Here is a 26023-nt window from a genome sequence, read left to right as displayed (position 1 = left end):
TGCCAGGATCAAACAGGAGAGAGCATCGGTGATTCTGATAGCGCCTGCGTGGCCACGCAGGACCTGGTATGCAGATCTAGTGGACATGTCATCCTGTCCACCCTGGTCTCTGCCTCTGAGACAGGACCTTCTGATCAGGACCTTCTGATCCAGGGTCCCTTCAAACATCAAAATCTAATTTCTCTGAAGCTGACTGCTTGGAAATTGAACGCTTGAGTCAGTAATTGATACCTTAATACAGGCTAGGAAGCCTGTTACCAGAAAGATTTACCATAAAATATGGCGTAAATACTTATATTGGTGCGAGTCCAAAAGTTACTCATGGAGTAAGGTTAGGATTCCTAGGATATTGTCTTTTCTACAAGAAGGTTTAGAAAAGGGTTTATCCGCTAGTTCCTTAAAGGGACAGATTTCAGCTCTGTCCATTCTTTTACACAAACGTCTGTCAGAGGTTCCACCATGGAGCTTAAATTTAGTTCTTAACGTTTTACAGGGTGTTCCGTTTGAACCCCTTCATTCCATTGATATCAAATTGTTATCTTGGAAAGTTCTGTTTTTAATGGCTATTTCCTCGGCTCGAAGAGTCTCTGAGTTATCTGCCTTACATTGTGATTCTCTTTATCTGATTTTTCATTCAGACAAGGTAGTTCTGCGTACTAAACCTGGGTTCTTACCTAAGGTGGTCACTAACAGGAATATCAATCAAGAGATTGTTGTTCCATCTTTGTGTCCTAATCCTTCTTCGAAGAAGGAACGTCTTCTACACAATCTAGATGTAGTCCGTGCCCTGAAATTTTATCTACAGGCAACTAAGGATTTTCGACAAACGTCTTCCCTGTTTGTCGTTTATTCTGGTCAGAGGAGAGGTCAAAAAGCTTCTGCTACCTCTCTCTCTTTTTGGCTTCGTAGCATAATACGTTTAGCTTATGAGACTGCTGGACAGCAGCCTCCTGAAAGAATTACAGCCCATTCTACTAGAGCTGTGGCTTCCACTTGGGCCTTTAAGAATGAGGCTTCTGTTGAACAGATTTGCAAGGCTGCAACTTGGTCTTCTCTTCATACTTTTTCCAAATTTTACAAATTTGACACTTTTGCTTCTTCGGAGGCTGTTTTTGGGAGAAAGGTTCTTCAGGCAGTGGTTCCTTCCGTATAAAGAGCCTGCCTGTCCCTCCCGTCATCCGTGTACTTTAGCTTTGGTATTGGTATCCCAGAAGTAATGATGACCCGTGGACTGACCACACTTAACAGGAGAAAACATAATTTATGCTTACCTGATAAATTCCTTTCTCCTGTAGTGTGGTCAGTCCACGGCCCGCCCTGTTTTTATGGCAGGTATAAATTTTTAAATAATACTCCAGTCACCACTGCACCCTTTGGCTTCTCCTTTCTCGTTGGTTCTCGGTCGAATGACTGGGTGTGACGTAGAGGGGAGGAGCTATATAGCAGCTCTGCTGGGTGATCCTCTTGCACTTCCTGTTGGGGAGGAGTTAATATCCCAGAAGTAATCATGACCCGTGGACTGACCACACTACAGGAGAAAGGAATTTATCAGGTAAGCATAAATTATGTTTTTTCTATCTCAGGCAGTATTTAGAAGAAGAAACTGCCTGCGTTTTTTTCTATGATCTTAGCAGGCGTAACTAAGATCCACTGGCTGTTATCGACATTCTGAGGAGTGGGGTAACTTCAGAAACTGGGAATAGCATGCGGGGTCCTCCGCAAATGAGGTATGTGCAGTACATTATTTTCTGGGAATGGAATTGACTAAGAAAATACTGCTGTTACCGTATGATGTAAGTACAGCCTTAAATGTAGTAGTGGCGACTGGTATCAGGCTGATAAATGTATGCGCAGTCAAGTTATTTTCTAGGGACTAGAATTTGACTGAGAAAATACTGTTAAAACTGAAATAATACTTAAGCCTTATCTGCAGTGGTAGCGACTGGTAGCAGGCTTAGTGATAACTTTGCATGACATTGGAAAATGTTGTTTTTTAATAAAACGTTTACTGGCATGTTATTCGTTTTTGTGAGGTACTTTGGTGATAAATCTCTTTGGGCATGATTTTTTTCCACATGGCTAACATATATTTTCTGCATGGAAACCGTTATATCAGGGCTCCCACTGTTGTAATAGGAGTGGGAGGGACCTTGTTTTTGCGCCTTGTTGCGCAGTTAAAATTATTGCACAGTCTTCCTGCTTCTTCCTCCTTGATCCAGGACGTCTCTAGAGAGCTCAGGGGTCTGCAAAATTCATTTTTGAGGGAGGTAATCAGTCACAGCAGATCTGTGACAGTGTGTTTGACTGTGATTAAAAGCGTTAAATCTTAATTGATATCCGTTTTATCCGTTTTGGGTATTGAGGGGTTAATCATCCTTTTGCTAATGGGTGCAATCCTCTGCTAATAATACACTTCTTGTTAAGAATTGTTTAATTATATCTGTATTTTTGAAGCGCTGCAGCGTTTTTTATATTGCTTGTAAACTTATTGAAAGTGATTTCCAAGCTTGCTAGTTTCATTGCTAAATCTGTTTAAACATGTCTGATTCAGAGGAAACTGTTTGTTCATCATGTTCAAAAGCCAATGTGGAGCCCAATAGAACGATGTGTACCAATTGTATTGATATTGCTTTGAATAAAAGTCAATCTGTACCGATAGAGAAACTATCACCAGACAACGAGGGGGAAGTTATGCCGCCTAACTCTCCTCACGTGTCAGTACCTGCGTCTCCCGCTCGGGAGATGCGTAAGATTGAGACGCCAAGTACATCTAGGCCCTTACAAATCACTTTACATGATATGGCTAATGTTATGAAAGAAGTATTATATAATATGCCCGAATTAAGAGGCAAGCGCGATAGCTCTGGGTTAAGGACAGAGCGCGCTGATGACACGAGAGCCATGTCTGATACTGCGTCACAATTTGCAGAACATGAGGACGGTGAGCTTCATTCTGTCGGTGACGGTTCTGATCCGGGGAGACCGGATTCAGAAATTTCAAATTTTAAATTTAAACTTGAGAACCTCCGTGTGTTACTAGGGGAGGTATTAGCGGCTCTGAATGATTGCGACACGGTGGCAATTCCAGAGAAAATGTGTAGGTTGGATAGATACTATGCGGTACCGGTGTGTACTGACGTCTTTCCTATACCAAAAAGACTTACAGAAATTATTAGTAAGGAGTGGGATAGACCTGGTGTGCCTTTTTCCCCTCCCCCGATATTTAGAAAAATGTTTCCTATAGACGCCACCACACGAGACTTATGGCAGACGGTCCCTAAGGTGGAGGGAGCAGTTTCTACGTTAGCCAAACGTACCACTATCCCGGTGGAGGATAGCTGTGCTTTCTCAGATCCAATGGATAAAAAATTAGAGGGTTATCTTAAGAAAATGTTTGTTCAACAGGGTTTTATATTGCAGCCTCTTGCATGCATTGCGCCTGTCACGGCTGCAGCAGCATTCTGGTTTGAGTCTCTGGAAGAGGCGATTTGCACAGCGCCATTGGATGAGGCTTTGAGCAAAGTTACAACCCTTAAGCAAGCTAATGCGTTTGTTTCAGATGCCGTAGTACATTTAACCAAACTTACGGCTAAAAATTCCGGATTCGCCATACAGGCGCGCAGAGCGCTCTGGCTTAAATCCTGGTCAGCGGATGTAACTTCCAAATCTGTATGTTGAAGATTATATCTCAGGGATACCTTCTGGATTTCAAAACCTCTCCTCCACAAGGGAGGTTCCATCTGTCGAGGTTATCAACAAACCTAGTAAAGAGAGAGGCATTTCTACAATGTGTACAAGACCTCTTAATCATGGGAGTGATCCACTAAGTTCCGCGATCGAAACAGGGACAAGGATTTTACTCAAATCTATTTGTGGTTCCCAAAAAAGAGGGAACCTTCAGACCAATCTTGGACTTAAAGATCTTAAACAAATTCCTAAGGGTACCATCATTCAAGATGGAAACCATTCGAACCATCCTACCCATGATCCAAGAGGGTCAATATATGACCACAGTGGACTTAAAGGATGCTTACCTTCACATACCGATTCACAAAGATCATTATCGGTACCTAAGGTTTGCCTTTCTAGACAGGCATTACCAGTTTGTAGCTCTTCCCTTCGGGTTAGACACGGCCCCGAGAATTTTTACGAAGGTTCTGGGCTCACTTCTGGCGGTACTAAGACCACGAGGCATAGCGGTGGCTCCGTACCTAGACGACATTCTGATACAAGCGTCAAGTTTTCAGAATGCAAAGTCTCATACAGAGATAGTTCTAGCATTTCTGAGGTCGCATGGGTGGAAAGTGAACGTGGAAAAGAGTTCTCTGTTACCACTCACAAGGGTTCCTTTTCTAGGGACTCTTATAGATTCTGTAGAGATGAGGATTTACCTGACTGTGTCCAGGTTATCAAAGATTCTCAATGCTTGCCGTGTCCTTCATTCCATTCCAAGCCCATCAGTAGCTCAGTGCATGGAGGTAATCGGCTTAATGGTCGCGGCAATGGACATAGTGCCATTTGCGCGCCTGCATCTCAGACCGCTGCAACTATGCATGCTCAGTCAATGGAACGGGGATTACTCAGATCTGTCCCCTTTGCTAAATCTGGACCAGGAGACCAGAGATTCTCTTCTCTGGTGGTTGTCACCGGTTCATCTGTCCAAAGGAATGACCTTTCGCAGACCAGATTGGACGATTGTAACAACGGATGCCAGCCTTCTAGGCTGGGGAGCAGTCTGGAATTCCCTGAAGGCTCAGGGATCGTGGACTCAGGAGGAAAAACTCCTTCCAATAAACATTCTAGAATTAAGAGCAATATTCAATGCTCTTCTAGCTTGGCCTCAGTTAGCAAAACTGAGGTTCATCAGATTTCAGTCAGACAATATCACGACTGTGGCTTACATCAATCATCAAGGGGGAACCAGGAGTTCCCTAGCGATGTTGGAAGTCTCGAAGATAATTCGCTGGGCAGAGTCTCACTCTTGTCACCTGTCAGCGATTTACATCCCAGGCGTGGAGAACTGGGAGGCGGATTTCCTAAGTCGCCAGACTTTTCATCCAGGAGAGTGGGAACTTCACCCGGAGATATTTGCTCAACTGATTCGTCGTTGGGGCAAACTGGATCTGGATCTCATGGCATCTCGCCAGAACGCGAAGCTTCCTTGTTACGGATCCAGGTCCAGGGACCTGGGAACGGTGCTGGTAGATGCATTAGCAGCCCCTTGGGTTTTCAACATAGCTTATGTGTTTCCACCATTTCCGTTGCTACCTCGACTGATTGCCAGGATCAAACAGGAGAGGGCATCGGTAATTCTGATAGCGCCTGCATGGCCACGCAGGACCTGGTATGCAGACCTAGTGGACATGTCGTCCTGTCCACCATGGTCTCTACCTCTGAGGCAGGACCTTCTAATTCAGGGTCCTTTCAACCATCCAAACCTAATTTCTCTGAGGCTGACTGCCTGGAAATTGAACGCTTGATTCTATCAAAAGCGTGGGTTTTCGGATTCGGTTATTGATACATTAATACAGGCTCGGAAACCGGTGACCAGAAAAATTTACCATAAGATATGGCGTAAATATTTATATTGGTGCGAATCCAAGAGTTACTCATGGAGTAAGGTTAGGATTCCTAGGATATTGGCTTTTCTACAAGAGGGTCTAGAAAAGGGTTTATTTCCATTGATATTAAGCTTTTATCTTGGAAAGTTTTGTTTTTGATGGCTATTTCCTCGGCTCGAAGAGTCTCTGAGTTATCTGCCTTACATTGTGATTCTCCTTATCTGATCTTTCATTCAGACAAGGTAGTACTGCGTACTAAACCTGGGTTTTTACCTAAGGTTGTTTCTAACAGGAATATCAATCAAGAGATTGTTGTTCCATCATTATGTCCTAATCCTTCTTCAAAGAAGGAACGTCTTTTGCATAATCTAGACGTGGTCCGTGCTCTGAAGTTCTACTTACAGGCAACTAAAGATTTTAGACAAAATTCTTCTCTGTTTGTCGTTTACTTTGGACAGAGGAGAGGTCAAAAGGCTTTGGCTACCTCTCTCTCTTTTTGGCTTCGTAGCATAATACGTTTAGCCTATGAGACTGCTGGACAGCAGCCTCCTGAAAGAATTACAGCTCATTCCACTAGAGCTGTGGCTTCCACCTGGGCCTTTAAGAATGAGGCCTCTGTTGAACAGATTTGCAAGGCTGCAACTTGGTCTTCACTTCATATTTTTTCCAAATTTTACAAATTTGACACTTTCGCTTCTTCGGAGGCTGGTTTTGGGAGAAAGGTTCTACAGGCAGTCGTTCCTTCTGTTTAATGTTCCTGCCTTGTCCCTCCCATCATCCGTGTACTTAGCTTTGGTATTGGTATCCCATAAGTAATGGATGACCCGTGGACTGAACACACTTAACAAGAGAAAACATAATTTATGCTTACCTGATAAATTTATTTCTCTTGTAGTGTGTTCAGTCCACGGCCCGCCCTGTCTTTTTAAGGCAGGTTCTAAATTTTAAAATTTTAACTCCAGTCACCACTGCACCTTATAGTTTCTCCTTTCTCGTCTTGTTTCGGTCGAATGACTAGATATGACATGTGAGGGGAGGAGCTATGTGGCAGCTCTGCTTGGGTGATCCTCTTGCGACTTCCTGTTGGGAAGGAGAATATATCCCATAAGTAATGGATGACCCATGGACTGAACACACTACAAGAGAAATAAATTTATCAGGTAAGCATAAATTATGTTTTCTCCATCTTCCAAATTTATAGTTATCAGTCCCTTAATATTATGAGGTAAATCCCTAGGTGCATAGTGTAAACTGGCTTTGATAGTGTGACAGACCCTTCTGTCAGGACTGAAGGAGTTAACTGTGTTTAGCTTTAAGAAACTATTTTCTAAACACAAGTTGCTGGCTCCAACCATAATTTAGTTAGTGATAAGAATTCCATTGTTTGATCACCCTCAGAGAGAAAACGCCTAAGTGATAAGAAGAGCCAAGAGTGTCTTGTGGTTGAAGTGTTTAAGTAATATAATTCTATAATTCTATCGTATCATGTCAAAGGGCTTGTTCCCTCCATGTAATGTACAACAGTCTTTCAACCCCCATCTGGGGGGGGGGGTAGACCTCCATAAATACTAGGCATAGCCTTTAATAAATGACATTCTGTTTAAACCTGAAAACTGGCTGGTTTGTGAATTGCTGATTCCCTATGCAGGACGTTGTTCCCTGGTATTAACCCTTGGTATCCTGTTGGTACCGTAACAATTGGTGGCAAGCGACGGAATGAACCTTATTGCCCAGAAGAGCAACTACACAAGCCAGTAACCTCAGGAAGAGGGGGATTATTACAATACTGACTAAGATGGAAAAGAGAAAAGTAAATTTTGCAGCTTTTAAAAACTTCCTGGAAACAGAAGAGATTGATGGGTACCTTGCGGATTTTGAGAGGCAATGTGCACTACACAAGGTACCCGCAGAGGACTGGGTCACGATATTATCTGGAAAATTATCCGGCCGGGCCAGTGAGGCTTTTCGGGCCATTCCAGATGAGGAATTCGGGGATTATAATACTATAAAAGAGGCTCTGCTCTCCAGGTATGCGGTTACACCGGAGGCATACCGGAGGCGGTTCAGAGACACTGTTAAATTAGCTGGAGATTCCTACCTTGAGTGGGCATGTAAGGTGCACCGCACAGCAGCTCACTGGATAGCGGGGTGCCAAGCCATATCTGGGGAAGAGGTGCTGCAGCTATTCCTGTTGGAACATTGCTTCGACAAGTTACCAGCAGGAGTTCGAGAGTGGGTTCGGGACCGTAAACCCTCCACCCTGCAGGAAGCGGCTCGCTTGGCAGATGAGTATACGGATGCCCGCAAACTGGACACTGCTACCACTAAGCCCCCTGCTAGAGTGGAGTACAGACCCCCAGTCAACCCAGCAGCTGCCAGTTACCAAACCCTGGCACACCGCTATACCACACGGCCTCCGGCCACGAACTACCCTCAGAGAGCCCTGTTCAATTCGCGGTGCTACTCACAACCTATTCGGTGCTTTAGATGTAAGCAACTAGGGCACAAAAGACCAGAGTGTCCCCTAAACGCAGCGAACCAAGCGCAGTCCTGGAGATGACCCGCCAGCGGAATCCCACGTAATCCTCAGCCTGCGGCCCGCTACGTAGAGGCGCAAGAATGCTGGAGCATCCTACATGAGGCAGACCTTGTGCAAGCTGCCCACCGGAATAACCGGCAACTGGTTAAAGTGAATGGGAAGAAGGTCAGTGGTCTACGGGATACTGGTGCTACCATGACCTTGCTTCAAAAGAACTTGGTGTCTGAGAAACAGTACACTGGAGACACTGTGGCTGTGAGGGTAGCAGGGGGCGATGTGTTCAGCCTACCTGTTGCCAGGGTACATTTGGATTGGGGAGTTGGCGCTAGACCTGTGAATGTGGGGGTCAAGAAGGACTTACCTGCTGATGTTCTTCTTGGAAATGACTTGGCCCCCCTTGTTTCTGCCTACGCTCCTATGGGTCCCGCTGATGTTAACCCTGTGACTACCCGTGCCCAGATCCGTGCAGCAGAGACTGACCCACCTGCTGCTAAGCCCCAGGATGCTGAGCTCAGTAAATCTCTATCCGCTATTGATATGTGGAGGTCCCGTTACAATGCGCTGATGAAGGAGAAGAGGAGCGCAGAGGAAAAAGCACGTTTAGAACGTGAATCTCTGCTAGACAAGCTGCACCGACAGACTGCAGATAACACCAGCTTGAGAGTGGGACATGAAACCTTAAAGACAAACTTAGCGACACTTGAGGAGAAGCTGACGCTGGCTCATAGTGAAGTGCAGCAACTCAAGGGCACCCTATGTCAGTATGAAGGGATTGTGGATACCTATAAAGAGCAGGTACAGAAAACTCGTAAAGAAGCTGATGGGATTTTGAAGGACTGTTTGGCCCTGGTCTGGGCACTGAGGAATTTGAACCCTTGTTTGTATGGACAGGAATTCTCTCTCATAACGGGAATACAGTTGGATTGTCCCAGCAAACTGACATGCCTACCACCTCCTAGTCCGGTCATCCCCAGGTTGACCCGCAAAAGGGTCAAGCCGGGTCTGCCGGAGTGTTCCACAAGGGGGGAGCTATGTGACAGACCCTTCTGTCAGGACTGAAGGAGTTAACTGTGTTTAGCTTTAAGAAACTATTTTCTAAACACAAGTTGCTGGCTCCAACCATAATTTAGTTAGTGATAAGAATTCCATTGTTTGATCACCCTCAGAGAGAAAACGCCTAAGTGATAAGAAGAGCCAAGAGTGTCTTGTGGTTGAAGTGTTTAAGTAATATAATTCTATTGTATCATGTCAAAGGGCTTGTTCCCTCCATGTAATGTACAACAGTCTTTCAACCCCCATCTGGGGGGGGGGGGGGGGTCAGACCTGCATAAATACTAGGCATAGCCTTTAATAAATGACATTCTGTTTAAACCTGAAAACTGGCTGGTTTGTGAATTGCTGATTCCCTATGCAGGACGTTGTTCCCTGGTATTAACCCTTGGTATCCTGTTGGTACCGTAACAGATAGAAAAGGGGATAGCATATAATTTTCCAGTCAGCTAACCAATCTATGGCAATTTTGGCTAAGCAAGCAATGTTATAAAATTGGATATTTGGTAGCGCAAGTCCAGCTGAATCACGAGAATGCATTAATTTTCTAAGCGCAATGCGAAGTTTTTTCTTTTTCCAGATAAATCTGGAAAAAATAGAATATAATTTACGTTGGTCCATCATAGAAATAAATAATGGTAGATTCTGTAAGGGGTATAATAGACGAGGAAATACAATTGTCTTGATAACAATGACACGGGCTGACAATGAAATAGGTAATGAAATCCAGTTTTCTAGATCAATTTCAATTTTCTGAATAAGAGGGGGAATATTTAACTTATACCATAATTTAGGCTTAGCGTGAATATGGATACCTAGATATTTAAATGTTTCCCATATTTTAAAAGGAAAATTGAACTTTGTACGGCTATCCTTTTTAATCCACATTAACTCACTTTTCTTTGAATTAATTTTGTAGCCGGAAAAAGAGCTAAAGGTATTAAGACTATTTAAGACCATAGGGATTTCCTGAGCTGGATTTCCTAAAAATATCAATAAATCCGCATAGATTAGAAGTTTTAGAATTTGCGAGCCAAATCTGATACTATTAATTGTATCCCTAAGCCAAATTGCTAGCGGTTCTAAAGCAATATTGAATAGAAAAGGCGACAATGGGCAGCCTTGCCTAGTACCTCTACCTAATGTCAAAGGTGGAGAGACCTTAGAATTAACTAACAAGTATGAAATTGGATTCCTATGGAATCACGATATTTAGCCTAACAAGAGTGGAAATGGAGAAAAGTGCTCCCCATAGGGTGCTAGCCTGAATACTATTGAGTGCATATGTAGCTGTCATGTGACCAGGGGCTGACATAATGGAAGCCGCAAACCCGGAAACACTACGCAGCATCCTATAGGCTACCAGCGAGGGCACTGTCTGTTACGTGTTCTACGTGGCTATGGCAAATTTGAGGGGGCGTGTATAACACCCGAGTGAAACTAAGATAACAAAATATCGTGATCAACCTTAAAAAATGATGTTGGTCTAGTGAAGATAATCTAGTGTGCATTATATTCTCATATGTAGTACACCCCCACTATGTGATGTGGATATTGTAGAATAGATTGTACTTACTGGACAGCACAAATTATTATTAACAGCGTGTATTATAATATAGTAAACCTCCACTATGTGATGTGGATATTGTAGAATAGATTGTACTTACTGGACAGCACAAATTATTATTAACAGCGTGTATTATAATATAGTAAACCCCCACTATGTGATGTGGATATTGTAGAATAGATTGTACTTACTGGACAGCACAAATTATTATTAACAGCATGTATTATAATATAGTAAACCCCCACTATGTGATGTGGATATTATAGAGTATATGGTCCATACTGGACAGCACAAATTATTCAAAGCGTGAATGTGAGTGCTGTGTATACTGAGGATTACGTAGTGGAGGTATAACTCACTCACTTATGCTAGATACTCCACGCCGTTGTTATAAGATCTATATGTGAATGACTGAGTGAAGAACTACACTGCGTGGCTCAAGGGTCTATACAAGGACCATCAAATTTAGGAAGTGATATGTTATGACTTATAAGGTGTATACCATTTTAATTGTGATAATAATAATAGTGATCAACACCCTCATTAAACACTGTTCAATGCTACCAAAAAATGAAAGTATATATTAAATATTAAATGTGAGATGTGAATTATAATCTATTAATAACCAGAATATAGGTTACTGGCATACTCAGTAATTAACTAAAAAGTACTCAAATAAGTGTATACATAGTGTAGGGTGTGAGTGTGACGGTCTAAAACGCGTTGTATATGTTAAGGAGGGTAGCTAGCATTCCCTACCTTATGGTTCCATTGTTTTATTTGTATTTTTGATATTTTTTATTAAATCATTTTTAACAATTGTATTATATACTGGAACCGTGCCTTTCCTGCCTACCTACCACTCCCCTAGGGAGCCTCTGGCTGCACTTATTGCAGCACCCCTGCCTAATAGCACTGTCTGAGTGCTCTTTACATATGTGAGTACCCTGAATGAGATTTTATATTGTTATTTTCTTTTGTAAAGGTGTATCCAGTCCACGGGTTCATTCATTACTTGTGGGATATTCTCCTTCCCAACAGGAAGTTGCAAGAGGACACCCACAGCAGAGCTGTCTATATAGCTCCTCCCCTAACTGCCACCCCCAGTCATTCTCTTGCAACTCTCGACAAGAAAGGAAGTATCAAGAGATATGTGGTGACTTAGTGTAGTTTTTACCTTCAATCAAGAGTTTGTTATTTTTAAACGGTACCGGCGTTGTACTGTTTTACTCTCAGGCAGAAATTGGAAGAAGAATCTGCCTGGAGGTTGATGATCTTAGCGGTTTGTAACTAAGGTCCATTGCTGTTCTCACACATAACTGAAGAGTATGGAAAGAAAACTTCAGTTGGGGGGACGGTTTGCAGATCACCTGCTTTGAGGTATGTTCAGTATATTTTTTTTCTAGAGAAATAAGGTCTAGAAAATGCTGACAGTGCCTGGTATATTTGAGGTAAGCCTGATACAGTGATTTAACGACTGGGATGATGCTTACAAGATAAGGGTAATATTCATGTTAACTCTCATATTACTTAGTGTAAAAACGTTTGCATATCTTACAGAAAAAACTTTTTTTCTCTGAGGGTGATAGATCTTTATTTGGGGCCTAGTTTTCCACATGGCTTGTTAGATTACTCCTAGGAGTACTTTTTTTAAGGCCCTCTGACATTGAGTGCATGGTGGGAGGGGCCTATTTTCTTGTTCCTGCATCCAGGCAGATCAGTGAGCTGGGTCACTGCCAAATATCCAGCCTGCACCTAATAGCACTGTCTGAGTGCTCCTCACAAATGTGAGTACCCTGATTAGGGTTTAATGAATGGGATTATTTGGCTTTATTATTGGTACACACAGGTGCCTCTCTTGTTTTCGTAATTTTCTTAGATTCAGTGACATCTATATGTGAGGAGAGTGCAGCATTATCTCATTTCTGTTATTTGATAACATCAAGCAACAGCTTCGTCTAATTACCTTGGATCAAATCAATCGGCCATAAATGGACATTATCATATAGAGATAGTGTATGGTATTAGTATATAACATCATTATCATTTTAGGCTGTTTATCATATACTGAGGGTATATTTACAATTTGCCTAATATCTATCACATACATTTCCTTATAGCGCCCCTATCTAGAGGTAGCCTATATTAGCTTCTCTAGTATTTAGGGGGAACATTGCCTAGCACCCATACCACATAAGGGTACATGAGAGAGTCGCTTCTGCCATTTTAACATAAATGAGGATCATCTGCATCACCCAACAAAAAAATGTTTGGCTGCGTGGAATGGGAACTCTAAAGGAGCCTCTCCCACCCTGATTTATAAGTGACTAACCCTAACCCTTGATTTAGAAGTGACTAACCCTAACCCTGATTTATAAGTGACTAACCCTAACCCTTGATTTAGAACTGACTAACCCTAACCCTTGATTTAGAAGTGACTAACCCTAACCCTGATTTAGAAGTGACTAACCCTAACCCTTGATTTAGAAGTGACTAACACTAACCCTTGATTTAGAAGTGACTAACCCTAACCCTTGATTTAGAAGTGACTAACCCTAACCCTTGATTTAGAAGTGACTAACCCTAACCCTTGATTTAGAAGTGACTAACCCTAACCCTTGATTTAGAAGTGACTAACCCTAACCCTGATTTAGAAGTGACTAACCCTAACCCTTGATTTAGAAGTGACTAACCCTAACCCTTGATTTAGAAGTGACTAACCCTAACCCTTGATTTAGAAGTGACTAACCCTAACCCTTGATTTAGAAGTGACTAACCCTAACCCTGATTTAGAAGTGACTAACCCTAACCCTTGATTTAGAAGTGACTAACCCTAACCCTTGATTTAGAAGTGACTAACCCTAACCCTTGATTTAGAAGTGACTAACCCTTATTTATCTGTCCCCTTGAATGCATAAAATCTTTATGGTCTGTGGACACGGGTTATTGACATGACATACACAGTAACATTGTAATTAATATTAGAGTCTAATTCATTTTTTTTTAATTCCATCTAGGGAAATAGACTCGGTATTTTCATCAGCTGCTTGCTTAAATGGAAGCTTTCTTGCTACAAGGTATGTTTGTTTTCTTTAACTCAGATCTTGCATCTGTCTATCAAGATAGCACAGCAGTACTCTCTGTCCCTCTGATAAGCGCATGCAGATACAGTAGCACTCTCTCTCCCTCTGATAAGCGCATGCAGACACAGTAGCACTCTCTCTCCCTCTGATAAGCGCATGCAGACACAGTAGCACTCTCTCTCCCTCTGAAAAGGGCATGCAGATACAGTAGCTCTCTCTATCTCTGATAAGTGCATGCAGATACAGTAGCTCTCTCTATCTCTGATAAGCGCATGCAGACACAGTAGCACTCTCTCTCCCTCTGATAAGCGCATGCAGACACAGTAGCACTCTCTCTCCCTCTGATAAGCACATGCAGACACAGTAGCACTCTCTCTCCCTCTGATAAGCACATGCAGACACAGTAGCACTCTCTCTCCCTCTGATAAGGGCATGCAGATACAGTAGCTCTCTCTACCTCTGATAAGAGCATGCAGATACAGTAGCTCTCTCTACCTCTGATAAGTGCATGCAGACACAGCAGTACTCTCTTTCCCTCTGATAAGCGCATGCAGATACAGTAGCACTCTTTCTCCCTCTGATAAGCGCATGCAGATACAGTAGCTCTCTCTATCTCTGATAAGCGCATGCAGACACAGTAGCACTCTCTCTCCCTCTGATAAGCACATGCAGACACAGTAGCACACTCTCTCCCTCTGATAAGCACATCCAGACACAGTAGCACTCTCTCTCCTTCTGATAAGGGCATGCAGATACAGTAGCTCTCTCTACCTCTGATAAGAGCATGCAGATACAGTAGCTCTCTCTACCTCTGATAAGAGCATGCAGATACAGTAGCTCTCTCTACCTCTGATAAGAGCATGCAGATACAGTAGCTCTCTCTCACTCTGATAAGTGCATGCAGACACAGTAGCATTCTCTTTCTTTCATGTAATTGGCAAGAGTCCATGAGCTAGTGATGTATGGGATATACAATCCTACCAGGAGGGGCAAAGTTTCCCAAACCTCAAAATGCCTATAAATACACCCCTCACCACACCCACAATTCAGTTTTACAAACTTTGCCTCCTATGGAGGTGGTGAAGCAAGTTTGTGCTAAGATTTCTACGTTGACATGCGCTTCTCAGCATTGTTGAAGCCTGATTCCTCTCAGAGTACAGCAAATGTCAGAGGGATGTGAAGGGAGTATCACCTATTGAATGCAATGATTTCCCTAACGCGGGTCTATTTCATAGGTTCTCTGTTATCGGTCGTAGATATTCATCTCCTACCTCCCTTTTCAGATCGACGATATACTCTTATATACCATTACCTCTACTGATAACTGTTTCAGTACTGGTTTGGCTATCTGCTTTATGTGGATGGGTGTCTTTTCGGTAAGTATGTTTTTTATTACTTAAGATACCCCAGCTATGGTTTTGCACTTTATGCATTTATATAAAGTTTTAAATATATGTATTGTACTTATATTTGCCATGAGTCAGCTTCATGTATTTCCTTCTGCAGACTGTCGGTTTCATATTTGGGGAAAATAAACATTTTAAGAAATATTTTTCTTAACTGGGGTTTAGTCTTTTTTCTAATTGACTACTTTTTTCTTGCAAATGGGCGGTATTAGGCCCGCGGGTGCGCCAAATGCTAGACTTTATTGTGTCTTTGTTGGCGCGAAAAGTACGTCCGTGACGCAACTTCGTCATTTCCGGAGTCGTAGTTGACGCCTAAGCCTTACACACGGTTGTGTCGTTAGTGACGCGAGTGTGTCATTTTCGGTTATTGTTGGCGCCAAAAAATGTTCAGTTACGTTGTGCTTCTTACTTGGCGCCAAATATTTTCATTATTTTAATACCCCATTGATTTTTGCCTCTTGCCTTTTTCTATGTCAGAGGGCTATGCTATTTGCATTTTTTCCCATTCTTGAAACTGTCATATAAGGAAATTGATAATTTTGCTTTATATATTGTTTTTTCTTTTACATTTTGCAAGATGTCTCAATCTGATCCTGCCTCAGAAGTATCTGTTGGAACTTTGCTGCCTGACATCGGTTCTACCAAAGCTAAGTGCATTTGTTGTAAGATTGTGGAAATTATATCTCCAAATGTTATTTGTAATAGTTGTCATGATAAACTTTTACATGCACAGATTGTGTGTCCATCAGTAATAGTACATTGCCAGTTGCAGTTCCTTCAACTTCTAATGTACATGATATACCTATGAATTTTAAAGAATTTGTTACTGATTCTATTCAGAAGGCTTTGTCTGCATTTCCACCTTCTAATAAACGTAAAAGGTCTTTTAAAACTTCTGATTCAGTTGATGAAATTTCAAATGACCGACAACATAATAGTTTATCCTCCTCTGATGAGGATCTATCTGATACAGAAGATCCTTCCTCAGATATTGACACTGACAAATCTACTTATTTATTTAAAATAGAGTATATGCGTTCTTTATTAAAAGAAGTGTTAATTACTTTGGATATTGAGGAAACCAGTCCTTTTGACGTTAAGTCTAATAAACGTTTAAATGCTGTTTTTAAACCTCCTGTGGTTACTCCAGGGGTTTTTCCTATTCCTGATGCTATTTCTGATATGATTTCTAAAGAATGGAATAAGCTGGGTACTTTTTTTATTCCTTCTTCAAGGTTTAAAATTTTTTATCTTTTACCAGCAAATTCTCTAGAGTTTTGGGAAAAAGTCCCCAAAGTGGATGGGGCTATTTCTACTCTTGCTAAACGTACCACTATTCTTATGGAAGATAGTACTTCCTTTAAGGATCCTTTAGATAGGAAGCTTGAATCTTATCTAAGGAAAGCCTATTTATATTCAGGTCGTCTTCTCAGACCTGCAATTTCTTTGGCTGATGTTGCGGCTGCATCAACTTTCTGGTTGGAGAATTTAGCACAACAAGAATTGGATTCTGACATATCTAGCATTATTCGCTTACTGCAATATGCTAATCATTTTATTTGTGATGCCTTTTTTGATATTATCAAAATTGATGTTAGATCCATGTCTTTAGCTATTTTAGCTAGAAGAGCTTTGTGGCTTAAATCTTGGAATGCTGATATGACATCTAAATCTAGATTACTATCTCTTTCTTTCCAAGGTAATAATTTATTTGGTTCTCAGTTGGATTCTATTATTTCAACTGTCATTGGGGGAAAGGGAGTTTTTCTGTCTCAGGATAAAAAACCTAAGGGTAAATCGAAGGCTTCTAACCGTTTTCGTTCCTTTCGTCAGAATAAGGAACAAAAATCTAATCCTTCCCCCAAGGAATCTGTTTCCAATTGGAAGCCTTCCTCAAATGGGAATAAATCCAAGCCATTTAAGAAACCAAAGTCGGCCCCTAAGTCCGCATGAAGGTGCGGCCCTCATTCCAGCTTTGCTGGTAGGGGGCAGATTAAGGTTTTTCAAGTATATTTGGATACGTTCTGTCCAAAATCAATGGATTCAGAGCATTGTCTCTCAAGGGTATCGAATAGGATTCAGAGTGAGACCTCCTGTGAGAAGATCTCACAGATTGTCTCACGTATCCCAGAAAATCCAGTAAAAGCTCAGGCTTTCCTGAAGTGTGTTTCAGACCTGGAGTCTTCAGGGGTAATCATGCCAGTTCCTTTTCAGGAACAAGGTCTGGGGTTTTATTCAAATCTATTCATTGTCCCAAAGAAGGAAAATTCATTCAGACCAGTTCTGGATCTGAAAATTTTGAATCGTTATGTAAGAGTACCAACTTTCAAGATGGTGACTATAAGGACTATTCTGCCTTTTGTTCAGCAAGGACATTATATGTCTACAATAGACTTGCAGGATGCATACCTTCATATTCCGATTCATCCAGAACATTATCAGTTCCTGAGATTCTCTTTTCTAGACAAGCATTACTAATTTGTTGCTCTTCCATTTGGCCTAGCAACAGCTCCAAGAATCTTTTCAAAGGTTCTAGGTGCCCTACACTCTGTAATCAGAGTGCAGGGTATTGCGGTCTTTCCTTATTTGGACCATATCTTGGTACTAGCTCAGTCTTTACGTTCTGCAGAATCTCACACAAATCCACTAGTGTTGTTTCTTCAAAAACATGGTTGGAGGATCAATGTACCAAAAAGTTTTTCAGACAAGGGTCACCTTTTTAGGTTTCCAGATAGATTCAGTGTCCATGACTCTGTCTCTAACAGACAAGAGGCGTTTGAAATTGGTTGCAGCCTGTCGACACCTTCAGTCTCAGTCATTCCCTTCAGTGACTATGTGAATGGAAGTTTTAGGCCTCATGACTGCAGCATCGGACGCAATTCCTTTTGCTCGGTTTCACATGAGACCTCTTCAGCTTTGTATGCTGAATCAATGGTGCAGGGATTATACAAGAATATCACAGTTAATTTCCTTAAATCCCAATGTTCGACACTCTGACGTGGTGGTTAAATCACCAGCGTTTAGTTCAAGGGGCTTCCTTTGTTCGGCCAACCTGGACTGTGATCACTACAGACGCAAGTATTTCAGGTTGGGGAGCTGTTTGGGGATCTCTGACAGCACAATGGGTTTGGAAATCTCAAGAGGCAAGATTACCGATCAATATTTTAGAACTCAGTGCAATTCTCAGAGCTCTTCAGTTTTGGCCTCTGTTGAAGAGGGAACCGTTCATTTGCTTTCAGACAGACAATATCACAACTGTGGCATATGTCAAACATCAGGGTGGGACTCACAGTCCCCAAGCTATGAAAGAAGTATCTTGGATACTTGCTTGAGCGGAATCTAGCTCCTGTCTAATCTCAAATCCCATGTGTAGACAATTGGGAGGCGGATTGTCTCAGCCGTCAGACTTTACATCCAGGGGAGTGGTCTCTCCATCCAGATGTGTTTTCTCTGATTGTTCAGATGTGGGGGCTTCCAAAGATAGATCTCATGGCCTCTCATCTAAACAAGAAACTTCCCAGATACCTGTCCAGGTCCAGGGATGTTCAGGTGGAAGCAGTGGATGCGTTGACACTTCCTTGGTGTTATCATCCTGCTTACATTTTCCCGCCTCTAGTTCTTCTTCCAAGAGTGATCTCCAAAATCATCATGGAACAATCATTTGTGTTGCTGGTGGCTCCAGCATGGCCACACAGGTTTTGATATGCGGATCTTGTTCGGATGTCCAGTTGCAAACCTTTGCCACTTCCGTTAAGGCCGGACCTTCTGTCTCAAGGTCCGTTTTTCCATCAGGATCTCAAATCATTAAATTTCAAGGTATGGAAATTGAACGCTTAGTACTAAGTCATAGAGGTTTCTCTGACTCAGTGATTAATACTATGTTTCTAGAAAGATTTATTATTGAGTTTGGAAGACTTACATTTCATGGTGTTCTTCTCATAAATTCTCTTGGCATTCTTTTAGAATCCCTAGAATTTTACAGTTTTTTTCAGGATGGTTTGGATAAGGATATGTCTGCAAGTTCCTTAAAGGGACAAATCTCTGCTCTTTCAGTTTTATTTCACAGAAAGATTGCTAAACTTCCTGATATTCACTGTTTTGTACAGGCTTTAGTTCGTATTAAGCCCGTCATTAAATCAATTTCTCCTTCTTGGAGTCTTAATTTGGCTTTGAAGGCATTACAGGCTCCTCCATTTGAGCGTATGCATTCTTTGGACATTAAACTACTTTCTTGGAAAGTGTTGTTCCTTTTGGCTATCTCTTCTGCTAGAAGAGTTTCTGAGCTTTCTGCTCTTTCTTGTGAGTCTCCTTTTCTGATTTTTCATCAGGATAAGGCGGTTTTGCAGACTTCATTTCAATTTTTACCTAAGGTTGTGAATTCTAACAACATTAGTAGAGAAATTGTTGTCCCTTCCTTGTGTCCTAATCCTAAAAATTCTTTGGAAAGATCCTTACATTTTTTGAATGTGGTAAGAGCTTTGAAATATTATGTTGAAGCTGCTAAAGATTTCAGGAAGACTTCCCGTCTATTTGTTTTTTTTTCTGGTCCTAGAAAAGGTCTGTGATGAGAGCAGGATGTGATGTCACTAGTTGGGGCGGGGCTTAGGTCCGTTAGTCTGTGTCGCAGTTAGTTAGTGAAATCAACCTGACTAGATGTATGTTTCTGTGCTCTGTTATAAAATAGAGTTGTACCATCATTGCTGTGTCCTGCATATGTCCTGCATCTCATGACATGGTGTCAGAAGTTCTGGCCTGCGCTTCTGTTCCTGATCGATTGCAATGTCAAAGTTTACCCCACCTGAGCCTTTTGACTTCTCTCAGCCTGCAGCTTGGCCCACATGGTGTCAGCGGTTTCAGCGCTTCAGGATTGCTTCAAAACTGAACAAGGAGAGTGGTGAAGTACAAGTTAATTCTCTTTTATACTCTATGGGGAAAGATGTGGAGCCAGTGTTCAATGCTTTTACTTTCCAAGAAGGGGAAGAAGTTAACTTTGATATAATTATGGATAAACTCAGTGCCCACTTTGTGCCCAAAAGAAATGTGATTCATGAGAGGGCTTGTTTTCACAAACGTAATCAGCGTGTGGGAGAATCTGTGGAGTCATTTGTGCACAGCCTGTATGAACAAGCTGAATTCTGTGAGTTTGGTGTTGCTAAAGAAGAGCAAATCAGAGACAGAATAGTTCTTGGAATTGCAGATGCTGAAGTCTCACTGAAGCTGCAGTTAGAACCTGATTTAACATTAGATGGGGCTATTAGGATGGCCCGCCAGAGTGAACTGGTGAAAAAGCAGAGTGTTAATGTGAGGTCTGAGAGTATTGTGGATGAAGTGCAGCAGTCAAGGAAAGCTGCTAGTGAAAGGCACAGTGTGAGCGGTAGATCTAAAGTAATGGAAAGGCCTAGAAGTGGATGGGCGCAACATTCCCGATGCACACGGTGCTACCGTGCCCATGATCAGAGTGTTATATGCCCGGCCAGAGATAAAAGATGCAGAAAATGTAACAGAATGGGACATTTTGAAGTGGTGTGTAAAACTGAATACATTAAGGAGATGCAGGTGGACAGTGACCAGGAGGGTCAGGAAGTGTCTTTTGTGGGGTCCGTTGTGGAACGGTCAAGCTCAGAGGAAGATTGGAAAGTTACTTTTACTGTAATGGGAGCCAAAGTTGATTTTAAGATTGACACAGCAGATATCACTGTAATGTCTTTTGCTGAATTTATGAAACTGCCTCGACAGCCCCAGCTGGCGAAGGTTACTTCAAATGTCCATAGTCCTGGTGGCCGCATTGATTGTGTGGGGAAATTTCTTGCCAGCTGTGAGTACAAGCAAAGGAAGTTCACCATGTGGGTGCATGTGATCCGAGGTCAGTGTGTTAACAATTTATTGAGCAGAAAAGCAGCCTGTGACTTGGGCCTCATGACCAGAGTGAATGAGATTTCTGAAGATATGTTTGGCGAGTTGGGCCTACTGAATTGCAAACCAGTCCGTATAGCACTTAAAAGTGACGCAGTCCCATACAGTATTTCTACTTCCCGTAGTATTCCCTTCCCACTCATGCCTCAAGTGGAGAATGAGCTTATGCGCATGAAGTCTATGGGGGTTATTGAGGAGGTTGTTGAAGCAACTGATTGGTGTGCCCCCATTGTTCCAGTTGCAAAGAAAAACGGAAAGGTGCACATCTGTGTGGACCTGAAAAGGTTAAATGAGGCAGTGAAGAGAGCGAGATTTGTGCTGCCGATATTAGAAGATATAGCTCCAAAATTGGCTGGGGCGAAGTTCTTTTACACATTAGACACTTCTAGCGGCTTTTGGCAGATCCCACTGGATCCAAAGTGCCGCAAACTGACTACCTTTATCACACCGGTAGGTCGGTTCTGCTTCTGCAGACTCCCCTTTGGGATATCCTCCGCTCCTGAAATCTTTCAAAGGGAAATGAGTTCTCTCCTGAGTGACCACGTGGGCACAGCGGTCGTCATGGAAGACATTCTAGTGTATGGGTCTACAGTGGAGGAGCATGATCAGCGTTTAAGTTGTGTGCTACAGGCTATCAAAGAGTCTGGGCTGAAGCTGAATAAAGAAAAATGTCATTTTAGGAAAACTGAATTATGTTACTTTGGGCATATCTTAAAGGGGGAATGCATCAAGCCAGACCCCGAGAAAATTTGTGCTATTGAACAGATGAAAAGTCCTTCTGATGTACATGAGCTGAGACAGATATTGGGCCTTGTAAATTACGTGGGCATGTTTCTTCCAGATTTATCAACAGTTTTACACCCTATCACAGAGTTGCTTAAGAAAGATGTTGCCTGGCTCTGGAGACCTTCACAAGAAAAAGCTTTTCTGCAGGCCAAGTCCCTGCTGGGGTCTGCCCCGGTGCTGGGGTTCTACGACCCTTCAAAAAAAGACTGTGGTTAGTGCCGATGCAAGCAGTTATGGGTTGGGGGCTGCACTCCTGCAGTTAAATTAAAATAAACTACAGCCCATCGCCTACTGTTCCCGCACACTGACGGCTGCGGAGTCAAAATACGCTCAAATTAAGAAAGAGTGCCTGGCTGCAGTTTGGGCCTGTGAGCGCTTTCAGCGTTATCTAGTGGGTTTGAAGAAATTAAGTCTGGAAACTGGCCACAAGCCGCTAGTCCCTCTAATCAACTCTTATGACATTGACAAAACACCCTTGAGATGCCAGAGACTTTTAATGAGACTGCTCAGGTTCAATGTTCAGGCAGTGCATGTGCCGGGGAAACAACTGGTTGTGGTGGATACACTATCCAGGCTCCCGCTGGCTGCTGCCGAAGAATCCTCCACGGAATCGGATGTGAAAGTGTATGTTGATTTAGTTCTGGCCTCCAAGTCCATTTCTTCAAGGAAACTGGAAGAGATAAAGAAAGAGACATATTTGGACACAGATCTGCAAGAGGTTATAAAGTACATAAAAGAAGGCTGGCCCGAGAGCCGGGCAGCCTGGATGTCTTTAAGTGCTTACCAGCCAGAGAGGTCACAGCTCACGGAGCTGGAGGGGTTGGTGCTGTTCCAAGACCGCATTGTAATTCCTGTCAGCATGAGGAAGGAGATGTTAAACAGGATTCACGATGGCCACTTAGGCATTACAAAGTGCAGAGAAAGGGCAGCTACAGCTGTGTGGTGGCCTGGGATCAGCTCCGACATTGCAAATCACGTGTCTAAATGTGCCTTTTGCCGGGAACGCCGGCCTACTCAGAGAAGGGAGCCCTTGATTTCTACTCTGCTGCCTGCGGGGCCGTGGCAGAAAATAGCTGCTGATTTGTGTGAACTGCACGGAAAAAAGTTCCTTGTTGTGATCGACTACTATTCTAGGTATTTGCAAATTGCACCCCTGAATGATATCACAAGTCAAGCCGTTATCATTCGCCTGAAGAGCTTGTTCGCCCGGTGGGGCATTCCAATGGAGCTGGTGAGTGATAATGGTATGCAGTTCACTTCTACAGAGTTCAGTTCTTTCAGCAGGGAATATGACTTTGTACATTCCACGTCAAGTCCACATTATCCGCAGGCCAACGGAATGGCTGAAAGGGCAGTTCAAACAACAAAATTCATTCTAAAGCAATCTGAGCCGTACCTGGCCCTCTTGTCATACAGGGCGACGCCCATTCAAGCTACCGGGTTTAGCCTGGCACAGCTGATGCTAGGACGTCAGATTCGCACCACTTTACCCTCAGTGGGTGTCTTCAAGCCGCCTGGCCCTGTTCCTCGGGACGAAGTCCTTAGGAGGGATGAAGAGGCCAAAAAGGGTTATCGATTCTTCTACGACAGAAGACATTCTGTCAGGCCCTTACAGGAACTGAATGTGGGGCAAACTGTCAGAATTAAACTGGATGATGAGAAGAAATGGAAGACGCCTGCTACGGTAGTTGGCCGCTCTCCATAACCAAGGTCTTATACAGTCCTTACTGAGGGAGGGACGGTTACACGCCGTAACCGAAGACATCTTCAGCCTGTACCTGGGAGTCTGGAACTGGATGCCTCAGTACCACCGCCGGTGGGATCCCCTGTTCTAAGAGAGGGGCCTTCCCCTCAGCAAGATCACAGCGGGGATATATCTTTGCCTCCAGCTGACTCTAATTAACCATCTTCTGTATCAGAGGACAGTTCATGCAAAGTTACATCAAGCGGAAGAGTGGTGAGACTTCCGGCCCGATATAGGGACTGACTTTAGCTAGAACAGTGACCGGAAGTATGGGCAGAATAATCCCATGGTCACTGTGGACTTGGGTAGTCTACCTCGATGTCCAAGTCAGGATGTAATTTATATGTTTATATTTTCTGAACCTATTTGTTTATATATTGTTCGAAAAAAAATTGTTGTTGTATTCTCTGTTCGTATACCTTGTTATTTGTTATATTCAAATGTAAGCTTTGCCTTTGAAAAAGGGGAAGATGTGATGAGAGCTGGATGTGATGTCACTAGTTGGGGCGGGTCTTAGGTCCGGTAGTCTGTGTCGCAGTTAGTTAGTGAAATTAACCTGACTAGATGTATGTTTCTGTGCTCTGTAATAAAATAGTTGTACCATCATTGCTGTGTCCTGCATATGTCCTGCATCTCAAGACAAGGTCAGAAGGCTTCTGCTATTTCTTGGCTTCTAGGTTAAAGCTTTTGATTCATCAAGCTTATTTGGAGTCGGGTAAGACCCCGCCTCAGAGAATTACAGCTTATTCTACTAGATCAGTCTCCACTTCGTGGGCTTTTAAAGGGACAGTATACACTCATTTTCATATAACTGCATGTAATAGACACTACTATAAAGAATAAGATGCACAGATAATGATATAAAAATCCAGTATAAAACTGTTTAAAAACTTACTTAGAAGCTGTCAGTTTGGCTCTGTTGAAAAGGCAGCTGGAAAGCCCACTGCAAGTGGTAAATAAGACTCTCCCCCACTCCCCCTTCTTTTGCATATGAAAAGACCCTTTACACAAACAGGAGCAAGCTGGAGAAGGTAGCTGACAGTATTCACATAAAACTTTGGGGCTTGGTTAGGAGTCTGAAAATCAGAGCAATGTTATTTAAAAATTAGCAAAACTATACATTTATTTTAAAAAAAACTTTATGGGCTATATAAATAGATCACCTACAAAACATTTATGCAAAGAAAAAATGAGTGTATAATGTCCCTTTAAGAATGAAGCTTCAGTTGATCAGATTTGCAAAGCAGCGACTTGGTCCTCTTTGCATACATTTACTAAATTCTACCGTTTTGATGTATTTGCCTCTTCTGAAGCAGTCTTTGGTAGAAAAGTTCTTTAGGCAGCTGTTTCAGTTTGATTCTTCTGCTGATGTTTTAAGTTTTTCTTGTCATTTAAAGATAAAACTTATATTTTGGGTTGTGGATTATTTTTTCAGCGGAATTGGCTGTCTTTATTTTATCCCTCCCTCTCTAGTGACTCTTGCGTGGAGTTCCACATCTTGGGTATTGCTATCCCATACGTCACTAGCTCATGGACTCTTGCCACTTACATGAAAGAAAACATAATTTATGTAAGAACTTACCTGATAAATTCATTTCTTTCATATTGGCAAGAGTCCATGAGGCCCACCCTTTTTATGGTGGTTATGATTTTTTGTATAAAGCACAATTATTTCCAAATTCCTTTGTTGATGCTTTTTACTCCTTTTTCTATCACCCCATTACTTGGCTATTCGTTAAACTAAGTAGGCATTTTTGAGGTTTGAGAAATTTTGCCCCTCCTGGTAGGATTGTATATCACATACGTCACTAGCTCATGGACTCTTGCCAATATGAAAGAAATTAATTTATCAGGTAAGTTCTTACATAAATTATGTTTTTCCTCTGATAAGCGCATGCAGATACAGTAGCACTCTCTCTACCCCTGATAAGCACATGCAGATACAGTAGCACTCTCTCACTCCCTCTGATAAGCGCATGCAGATACAGTAGCACTCTCACTCCCTCTGATAAGCGCATGCAGATACAGTAGCACTCTCTCACTCCCTCTGATAAGCGCATGCAGATACAGTAGCACTCTCTCTACGTCTGATAAGAGCATGCAGATACAGTAGCACTCTCACTCCCTCTGATAAGCGCATGCAGATACAGTAGCACTCTCTCTATGTCTGATAAGCGCATGCAGATACAGTAGCACTCTCACTCCCTCTGATAAGCGCATGCAGATACAGTAGCACTCTCACTCCCTCTGATAAGCGCATGCAGATACAGTAGCACTCTCACTCCCTCTGATAAGCGCATGCAGATACAGTAGCACTCTCTCTACCCCTGATAAGCACATGCAGATACAGTAGCACTCTCTCTACCTCTGATAA

General features: G+C 42.5%; 1 protein-coding gene across 1 annotated transcript in view; it reads left to right on the top strand.

Moving 5' to 3' along the window:
- HERC4 (HECT and RLD domain containing E3 ubiquitin protein ligase 4) overlaps positions 1-26023 on the top strand; it is a gene marked incomplete at its 5' end in the record, with an annotated part of 748563 nt that overhangs the window by 149948 nt on the left and 572592 nt on the right. The window contains 1 exon segment of the mRNA XM_053691837.1: positions 13735-13794. Coding sequence (XP_053547812.1) covers positions 13735-13794 — 60 coding nt within the window.

This window comes from Bombina bombina, chromosome 9, assembly GCF_027579735.1.
Source record: "Bombina bombina isolate aBomBom1 chromosome 9, aBomBom1.pri, whole genome shotgun sequence".
NCBI lineage: Eukaryota > Metazoa > Chordata > Amphibia > Anura > Bombinatoridae > Bombina > Bombina bombina.
The sequence above is the reverse complement of the archived record's forward strand: the minus strand, read 5'-3'. Positions and strand labels throughout refer to the sequence as shown.